This window comes from Penaeus japonicus, unplaced genomic scaffold (assembly GCF_977035675.1).
Source record: "Penaeus japonicus unplaced genomic scaffold, GWHDUDI00000001_assembly GWHDUDI00000016, whole genome shotgun sequence".
NCBI classification, from domain to species: domain Eukaryota; kingdom Metazoa; phylum Arthropoda; class Malacostraca; order Decapoda; family Penaeidae; genus Penaeus; species Penaeus japonicus.
The window spans coordinates 23,252,987-23,262,986 of NW_028234418.1; the positions used below are offsets into that span (position 1 = coordinate 23,252,987).

The window sequence follows — 10,000 nt, forward strand, 5'->3', positions numbered from 1 at the left end:
CACTTCAACGCAGGCGAGTTGTTCTTGCATTTTCATTTTCTTTCTCTCTCTCTCTCTTTCTCAGTCTATATTTTCTCTCTCCCCTCTCTATCTCTCGCTCTCTCTCCTTGCTTAGTAACCAATATTTTTTAAAATAGAATTTTACAGGCTCTCTCCACAATCTGTTAACTCCATGGTCTGATAATCTACCTCTTGAAGAGTTTTACATTTACAAATATGTATATGTCTTCCTTCTCTCTCGACATAATTTTGTCCGACTGAATTTTACATTTTGATGTCGATGTATATATATATTTTTTGAGAACATATTTACCTTTTGGAGTCAATTTTGTATTTTCAGGAATGAATAATTTGGCAGTAAATTATGAAACTATTTTTGATGAATGTTATAATGAATAATGGATGCTTCTTTTTCTGTAGCTTCTGTATTCTTTTTTATGGGATCACCTGTGTGCATATTCTCTCTCTCGCTATAACAGTCACCCAGTACTGAGAGATGATATGCACTATACAAATATATTCAGATTTTTTGTTTTCTATTCAAGATGGTTTTTTTTTTTTTTTTATGTAATGACATTTTTTAACCGCCTATGAAAAAGGGTATATTTATTAACATATGACTTTATGATCGTTTCTCTAAAACATCTATTAGAAACGTACAATATATATATTTTTCTTTTCTTAAAAAAATATTTCCTGCTTATAATCCTTTATCTAAAACTTCTCCCCATTCCTGCCTCTTGTGTTCCCTTACGATGCCCACATACTCAAGAACCTCAAACACCTGATCATGAAACTGTCCTCTACTAATTCTTGAATTTGCCTGTTTCTCAAGATCCTTTTGCTAATCCTTCTCCGGCGCCTTCGGGGAAACATGGCTGATATCCTTTGAGACTCTTTCCTTTCTAGCATGTGGATGCCTCGATTTCCTAGAGCACGAAAAGGTGCTCTAGGAGACTCTAAACAGCTATCTTGCACTTGGTAGAGACCTAGAGAGTAGCCTAGTAAACTAGAAAAGTCAGAGATAATAAGGCTTCAGACTCTAACATGCATAGACATCCTTTCACTCCATTGCCTTTTGTGTAGAGACTAGCGAGATGAGCTCCAAATCTCTAAGCGAGTGTTGTTCTGCCGTGTAAATATAAACCGGGATGGTCTCTTTCTCTCTTTAGATTATTTCCAATGACGTTTCTTCTTCGTTAACCCTGGTCGCTAAATTCATGAACTTGCATGCCCAAATACGTATTCTCTGTTACCTATAATTGGCCTTCTATAGTAATGTTTCTCGTAATAAATCATATGCCGGTCTTTCAAAAGAAAATAGTGCAATACTATAAAAAAAAGTCATTTCACGATAATTTGATAATTAACGAACAATATAAGAATAAGTAAAGAATCAGTCAATAAATAATGAGATAATGAACCAGTATAACTATTAAATCATTCTCAGACATATGTGTTTAACTTAAACTATTTACTTATGAAACAATATACGTCCTTGTGTAAAAGTATTTGTTGAAATAACTCATCAAACCTGTACAGTGCTAGTTTAAACAGACAAAATGCGTTCGCTATGCTTAATGAATATTTTAAATATAAAAATCACATTTAATTTCAGCTGCTGAAAATGTACTTTTTACACCGTAAATTTATTTTTCTCCCCATAAGAGGAAATTATCAATTCTTCCCATCTGCAGCCTGTGATCCCCATCACGCACAACCTGGACCCGATCAAGCTCCTGACCGACGACGCGACGATCGCCGGCTGGAACAACGAGGGCCTTCTTACTGATACGGCGACCACCGAGAACGCCATCATCCTCACCAACTCCGATCGATGGCCGCTCATTATCGACCCTCAGGTACGAGGCCACACTTGCTGTCTGGTGATGAAACGATCTGAATAAATTGGTTTTAAATGGGAACTGCTGCATTCAAGTACGTGGGTAAATATGACTGCACAAGTTCGTGCTATCCTTCTAAAATAATCTTAAATTACAATTCTCCCTTGTCATAAAGTGTACACATGATTCCACTTGTAATGATCATGCGTATCGGCGCAAGAGGTGTTCATAACCAATCATCCTTTCCATCCTTCATCCTATTGTATCCTCCAGCCATTCCATCCTCCATCCTATTGTATCCTCCAGTCATCCCATCCTCCCCGTCCCTCACACAGCTCCAGGGAATCAAGTGGATCAAGGCGAGGTACGGCGAACAGCTGATCGTGGTGCGCCTCGACCAGAAGAACTCCATCGACGTCCTCGAGGCCGCCATCACCCGCGGCGAGACCGTCCTCATCGAGAACCTGCCGGAGAGCCTCGACCCCGTGCTCGACCCGCTCATCGGCAAGAACCTCATCAAGCGCGGCAGGTGAAGGGCGGTAGGGGAGGGGGAGGGCGAAGAATAAATTGGTAGAGAGACAAAATAAGAAAAGTACGATTTGGTTAAAAAGGAATGAAAAGTTTTAATAGGAGTGTCAGTATTGGTATCAATGATAGTAGCAACAGCAGCAGTAGTAGTATTTACGACTAATTACATGAAAATCAATCTGAACATTTGCTGTTATCACCAAGACCGCACTCACCCTAGGCCCCCATCTCCGTTCCCAGAGCGCTCAAATCGGCGACCGGGAAATCGAGTACAACGACGCGTTCCACTGATCCTCCACACCAAGCTGGGCCCAAACCCCCACTAAAAAGCCCGAAATTCAGGCTCAGTGCACCTTTATCAACTTCACGGTCACCCGACGGCCTCGGGACCAGCTCTGGCGGGAAATCGTCAAAGGGCCCAGAGGGCCCGACCTGGGGGAGCTCAAAATACGGGTCATGTGGAAGAGCTTGACGATGGCCATGATAAAATGAAAAAAACCTTTGGACAACCCCAGGCTTTAAAAAGCTGCCGTTTTTCCTTTTTGGGTTTTAGTATAACTTGACAAAGCAACAAACGACTTCAAAATTCAGCTCAAGCACCTGGGAAAACGACCTGCTGAGCCGCCTTCGTCCGCCGGAGGAAACTTCTTGGGGGACACAGCTTTGGTGGAGAATCTGGGGCACACAAGGCCACGGGGGCAGGAGATTCAGGGGGAAGGCGATCAACCGTTTTGTTCCTCATGGCACAAAATTTTAGCCCCATTAGAAGCAGATCTCCTTGTACATATGATTCAATTTCATGGAGGATAACACACAACAAACGCACCCACAACAGGGTCGAACAGAAAACTGGTCCTTTGCCTTTTCTGCGCGCAGGCCCGCCGAGGCCGAAACACGAGCCGCAGATCGACGAGGCCCCGGCTGTACCGGCCCGGCCGCCGCGGGGCCCCCCCTTTGCTCTACTTCATCCCAACGACCCCACAAAATAAAACCCCATCTCCATTCTCCCTCAAGGTTTTTTTTCGCCTTTCGCTCAGCGGGGAAATTCGCCTTCTGAGCGGGCGATTCCTAGGCTAAAACGTTGAAAACTGCATTGCCTAAGAAAAAACGAATGCGTCAGAAATTTACCTAAAATGTTTTTGTTTTCCAATACCATATGACATGCGTCAGAACAGTTTTTGCCTCATGCACGAAACATAAATGCCACACCACGTTTTTTTTTTTCCTAATTTTTTATAAAACGAACGAGAATCTGAGGCCCCGTCCCGCTGCCCGACAGGCGTTCCGCGTGGTTTTTCCAGCGGGCCATCGAGCGCTCGGGGGCGAACACGAGGTGCGGCTGCGCGTGAACGCCCTCATCGACACCATCACGTACACGTGTTCCCTAAAACCACCAAGGACTTTTCGAAAGGGGACAAGCTCATCTTCGCTCCCCCAGATGACCTTCCAGGCGAGTGGGCGGGCCCGCCCTGCGGACTGTCGTTTCGTTTTCTCCTTCCGCCGGAGTGTTTTATGATCAATAATAATGCTCAAGGGTATCATTCGGATGAAATTATTTATTATCATCTTATCTCGTTTTGTTACTGTGTTACTTCTACCTTTTATTTACCCAAAAAAACACGTTTCATTTCTGAAAAAATTTTTTGTAGTTATTTTTTTTTTTAACAAAAAAGTTACAATATTCATTCCCCCTGTTTACAAGATGAGAATAACTTTCTTTAACTTCCATTAAGCCAAATTACAAATTTGGAAATTTTCTTATTTTTTAAAAAAGTAAAACTTTTTACCTTAAAAAAGGGAATGAAGATATTTGACGACAAAGCAGATCTTACATCTTAAATCCGTGCTCTCCTTCTGCAGGTGTAAAGACGACCTTCAAACCTGCTGAAGTCTTGTAGTTCAATTCTTGCATACTAGCATTTTTTCCGTTTAGTTCGCCGGCATTTTTAACATATATTCGGTCATTGCAAATATTTCTCCAGGTTTGAATAATATTTTTGCTGGATGATCTAAAGTGGCAGTGTTACATATCAGTATCATCACATGTGACTTTTTAGTATCATCGATATATATATATATATATGTTTCAATACCTACAGAAGAGTACAGTTGGCTTACATATGATATACCAGTATAATCACATTCTTAGTCATTTGCTAACATCATGATTTTAGCTTATAAGTGCTTATATTTCTACTTAAACAGCTCTTGTAGCTTATTATCAGATGAAAAATCACTGATGTAAATTTCATATTCTCGTATGTAAACATACATATTTTGCTTACACAAAATAAAGAAAAAATAGAAAAAAATATATCATATATATAAATATATCCCTTTTACCCTTATTTTGAATGTAGCTAAGCTGTAATATGTGATACCTATTAAAGAATATACTGCAGACTGTTCCGTTTTTGTACTATCCCTATACAACAAAACCCATTAGATTAGATAGAGTAAAAGAAAGGAAATTACCTTCACTTATGGATATTTCTTGCAGTGAAGAAAATATGTCATAGATAATCCAGAGAAAAGTGTTTATATTAGACATGATGGATCCATATACAATTCATGTGTGATTAAACCGTATCTTATGCGAAATAATATCTATTCATTTCACACACATACACATACGAACACTGTCTCTCTCTCTCTCTTTCTATCTATCTATCTATCTATCTATCTATCTATCTATCTATCTATATCTGTCTTCTCTCTTTATCCTTATGAACATTGCCGAATAAGCACTACATTCACAGTTAATGGGTCTTCACCTGTAAGCAGAGCTTCGGTTATTACTTCCATCAGTGCTACAAGGGATATCTCTCTTCACTGATTTATCTATTCTTAAATCACGTACTCTATCTGGCCATGAATATGCCGGCCCTACCTCCTCTCTTCTTTTCTTCTACATTCTCTCTCTCTCTTTCTATCTATCTATCTATCTATCTATATCTGTCTTCTCTCTTTATCCTTATGAACATTGCCGAATAAGCACTACATTCACAGTTAATGGGTCTTCACCTGTAAGCAGAGCTTCGGTTATTACTTCCATCAGTGCTACAAGGGATATCTCTCTTCACTGATTTATCTATTCTTAAATCACGTACTCTATCTGGCCATGAATATGCCGGCCCTACCTCCTCTCTTCTTTTCTTCTACATTCTCTCTCTCTCTTTCTATCTATCTATCTATCTATCTATCTATCTATCTATCTATCTATCTATCTATCTATCTATCTATCTATCTATCTATCTATCTATCTATCTATCTATCTATCTATCTATCTATCTATCTATCTATCTATCTATCTATATCTGTCTTCTCTCTTTATCCTTATGAACATTGCCGAATAAGCACTACATTCACAGTTAATGGGTCTTCACCTGTAAGCAGAGCTTCGGTTATTACTTCCATCAGTGCTACAAGGGATATCTCTCTTCACTGATTTATCTATTCTTAAATCACGTACTCTATCTGGCCATGAATATGCCGGCCCTACCTCCTCTCTTCTTTTCTTCTACATTCTCTCTCCCTCTCTCCACTTCTACTTCCCCTGCCCTCAGATCGCCGCCCCGCGAGGGAGCCTATGTCCACGGCCTGTTTCTCGAGGGCGCCTCGTGGGACACCGAGAATTCCATTCTGATCGATTCACGACTAAAGGAACTCCACCCACTTATGCCAGTTATATTCATTAAGGTAAAGAAAAAATATTGAAATAAGCCGGTTAGTAGAGAACGTGTTTAAGATAAAGTTTACTAAAGTAATTGAAATATCAATATGTCATTGATTCAGCATTTTTATATAGGTTGTAGTTTTAAGAAATATACAGAGCATCACATCGACTCAGACATTGAGTAATATTACAGATATTTCTGATATGTGTGGCCTAAAAACCATGGTTGCTGCTCGATTTACTGTAAAGTGAACGTACCTTCTTTCCCTCAGGCCATTACCGTGGACAAGGCAGAGAGTCGCAACCTGTACGAGTGTCCCCTGTATAAGACCAGGGAGCGAGGACCTCACTACGTGTGGACCTTCAGCCTCAAGACGAAGGAGAAGCCAGCCAAGTGGATCCTTGCGGGCGTGGCTCTCCTTCTGCAGGTGTAAAGACGACCTTCAAACCTGCTGAAGTCTTGTAGTTCAATTCTTGCATACTAGCATTTTTTCCGTTTAGTTCGCCGGCATTTTTAACATATATTCGGTCATTGCAAATATTTCTCCAGGTTTGAATAATATTTTTGCTGGATGATCTAAAGTGGCAGTGTTACATATCAGTATCATCACATGTGACTTTTTAGTATCATCGATATATATATATATATATGTTTCAATACCTACAGAAGAGTACAGTTGGCTTACATATGATATACCAGTATAATCACATTCTTAGTCATTTGCTAACATCATGATTTTAGCTTATAAGTGCTTATATTTCTACTTAAACAGCTCTTGTAGCTTATTATCAGATGAAAAATCACTGATGTAAATTTCATATTCTCGTATGTAAACATACATATTTTGCTTACACAAAATAAAGAAAAAATAGAAAAAAATATATCATATATATAAATATATCCCTTTTACCCTTATTTTGAATGTAGCTAAGCTGTAATATGTGATACCTATTAAAGAATATACTGCAGACTGTTCCGTTTTTGTACTATCCCTATACAACAAAACCCATTAGATTAGATAGAGTAAAAGAAAGGAAATTACCTTCACTTATGGATATTTCTTGCAGTGAAGAAAATATGTCATAGATAATCCAGAGAAAAGTGTTTATATTAGACATGATGGATCCATATACAATTCATGTGTGATTAAACCGTATCTTATGCGAAATAATATCTATTCATTTCACACACATACACATACGAACACTGTCTCTCTCTCTCTCTCTCTCTCTCTTCTCCCTATCTCCCTATCTCCCTCCCTCCTTCCCTCCCTCCCTCCCTATCTCCCTTCCTTCCTCCCTCCCTCTCACCCTGCTTGCCTCCCTCCCACCCCCAACCTCACTGACGCTTCGCATTACCATAGGACGTGGAGCGGCTTGGATACAGCCTCGGCTACACCTGCGAGAACCGGCGTCTGCACAACGTGTCTCTGGGCCAAGGGCAGGAGAAGGTGGCGGAGGAGGCCATTCAGATCGCTGCCAAAGAGGGCCACTGGGTCATCCTGCAGGTCGGTTGTTGAGGTCTCCTTCTGTGCTACTATAATCTACCTATTCGCAGAAAAAAATATTGTTTTTCTATGAAGACGGGAAAATAGATTTATCATTTACACCAAAAGCTTCAGCAAATAGATAAAATTAGTATTTTTCCATAGAACATTCACCTGGTGCGACAGTGGCTTCCACAGCTGGAGAAGAAACTGGAGGCCCATGCAGACGGAGCTCACCAAGAGTACAGGGTCTTCATGAGCGCTGAGCCAGCAAGCAAGCCCGAGAATCACATCCTGCCGCAGGTCTTTATTTATCTTGTGTCTTTCTTATCTATTGTATCTATTTGTATTATCCTCGGTAATAACTTTTGATGTCACGAACAGAGGTCATAAGGGTCTTTTTCCCAACCACAGGGCATCCTGGAGTCCGCCATCAAGATCACCAACGAGCCACCTCGAGGCATGCAAGCCAACCTCCACAAGGCGCTCAACAACTTTACACAGGAGACGCTCGAGATGTGCTCCAAGGAAGCCGAGTTCAAGTCCCTTTTGTTCTCTCTCTGCTACTTCCATGCTTGCGTCGCCGAGAGGAGAAAGTTCGGGTCGCAGGGATGGAACAGACCCTATCCCTTCAACACCGGTAAGTTTCTGAAAGACAAAATGAGCCATTTCATTATTCCTTACAAAAAATCAGGAGAATTGTCATCGTTATACAATATCATAAAATGGTTTCTTAAATTATTTGATATCTCAGACTTACAGCGTTTTTGTTTTTTTGTTTTTCTTCAGGCGACTTGACCATAAGCGTGAACGTTCTCTTCAACTACCTGGAGGCGAACAGCAAGGTCCCCTGGGAGGACCTTCGCTACCTCTTCGGGGAGATCATGTACGGAGGCCACATCACGGACGACTGGGACCGCAGGCTGTGTCGCACGTACCTCGAGGAGTTCCTGCACCCAGACCAGGTAGCTGCGAAAGTGTTTTCCTTGATAAGCTTTATGTCACTCTTAAGATAGACAAAAGGCTTTTGTGTGGTTTAGCCTTCTTTTCTATCATTGAGTATATAATTGTTTTGATTTATGTATATCTGTTAATATGGATTAATTGTTTGCTTCTTTTATAATACTGTGAATGAAAACACCTATCCTTTGAGGAAGTATAGTTTAACACTGACTCCCTCTGATCCCTCCTTAATTAATCTCCTCAGCTGGATGGAGAGCTGAACCTGGCACCAAGTTTCCCAGCGCCTCCCAACCTGGACTACTCGGGCTACCACAGCTACATAGACACGTGTCTACCCCAGGAATCGCCCCACCTGTACGGCCTTCACCCCAACGCCGAGATCGGCTTCCTCACCATGACGTCGGAGCACCTCTTCAAGACGGTGTTCGAGCTCCAGCCGCGAGACATGGGGAACACGGGTGGCGTCGTCATCACAAGGGAAGACAAAGTAAGGGTTCACATATGATACTTCGAATTATAGTTACGGAATTAACCCTAAAACATCCTAAGAGAAAAAAAAATAACCAAGTGACTTTGCCAATAATCACTCAACATACTCTTATCAGACAAACAACAATTACTATCTCTTCTGATCAAATTAGATACTAAAATATTAAACGATGTTCATACTGGGAATCAATAAGATAATCATAACGCTTAGTAAAATTCACGCTGCGATTTATTTGGTGTGAAATAATCCTGTGCGTGTCATGAATTCCCGTTGACTAGAATGTATGTTCTGTTCAATTCTGTATGGATTCGTTCATCAGTGCATAACACATACTCGTTTCCCTTCCTCTTTCAGGTGAAACAAACCTTGGATGAGATTCTGGAGAAGCTGCCGGAGGAGTTCAACATGGCCGACATCACCGGCAAGGTGGAGGAGCGGACGCCATACGTCGTGGTGGCCTTCCAGGAGTGCGAGCGGATGAACCTCCTCATTCGCATCATCCGCACGTCGCTCAAGGAGCTCGACTTGGGCTTCAAGGTATGAAGGAGGCTGAGGGACTGACTGTTTGATTTTCATTTTTGTCTGGTCGGAGACGCGGGAGTAACCTCAAAATATTTGTATTGGTATAGACACAAGCTTTTAATGAAATATGATATAAATCATGAAGTTGAATTTATTTTATTTACTTACGTAGTTATGGAGTAAATGAGCGTCCCATTTTCATAACTTTGCTGAAATATAAAGAAAAGTTATTTCTACCAACTGATATATGATTCAAAATGCAACATTCGCAATCATTAGGTTATTTATTAATCGTTTTGAACACAATTTATCATCTACTCTCAAAACATCTAAATGTGTTAACACATTTCAAAAACGAATTCTTGACATTCTGTATAAAATAGCATTTTAATACCTTTAAAGAAATCGAAAAATCTCTAAATATTCACCAATATTTAAGGGCGAGCTCAAAATTACGTCAGCGATGGAGGAGCTAAGCGGAGCGCTGTTC

The 10,000-nt window shown here is 40.7% G+C and overlaps 1 protein-coding gene across 1 annotated transcript in view; it reads left to right on the forward strand.

Annotated features, from left to right (window-relative positions):
• LOC122261737 (dynein beta chain, ciliary) overlaps window positions 1-10,000 on the forward strand; it is a 34,111-nt gene that overhangs the window by 22,336 nt on the left and 1,775 nt on the right. Inside the window, exons 15-34 of the mRNA XM_086545654.1 lie at window positions 1-13; window positions 1,671-1,862; window positions 2,180-2,373; window positions 2,613-2,838; window positions 2,926-3,115; window positions 4,233-4,266; window positions 4,578-4,613; window positions 4,763-4,788; window positions 5,132-5,148; window positions 5,382-5,398; window positions 5,939-6,071; window positions 6,321-6,476; window positions 7,007-7,072; window positions 7,413-7,556; window positions 7,701-7,838; window positions 7,950-8,175; window positions 8,325-8,500; window positions 8,743-8,985; window positions 9,343-9,525; window positions 9,950-10,000. The exon at window positions 1-13 is cut by the window's left edge and continues 221 nt beyond it; the exon at window positions 9,950-10,000 is cut by the window's right edge and continues 123 nt beyond it. Coding sequence (XP_086401780.1) covers window positions 1-13; window positions 1,671-1,862; window positions 2,180-2,373; window positions 2,613-2,838; window positions 2,926-3,115; window positions 4,233-4,266; window positions 4,578-4,613; window positions 4,763-4,788; window positions 5,132-5,148; window positions 5,382-5,398; window positions 5,939-6,071; window positions 6,321-6,476; window positions 7,007-7,072; window positions 7,413-7,556; window positions 7,701-7,838; window positions 7,950-8,175; window positions 8,325-8,500; window positions 8,743-8,985; window positions 9,343-9,525; window positions 9,950-10,000 — 2,461 coding nt within the window. The remainder of the gene's footprint in view (window positions 14-1,670; window positions 1,863-2,179; window positions 2,374-2,612; window positions 2,839-2,925; window positions 3,116-4,232; window positions 4,267-4,577; window positions 4,614-4,762; window positions 4,789-5,131; window positions 5,149-5,381; window positions 5,399-5,938; window positions 6,072-6,320; window positions 6,477-7,006; window positions 7,073-7,412; window positions 7,557-7,700; window positions 7,839-7,949; window positions 8,176-8,324; window positions 8,501-8,742; window positions 8,986-9,342; window positions 9,526-9,949) is intronic.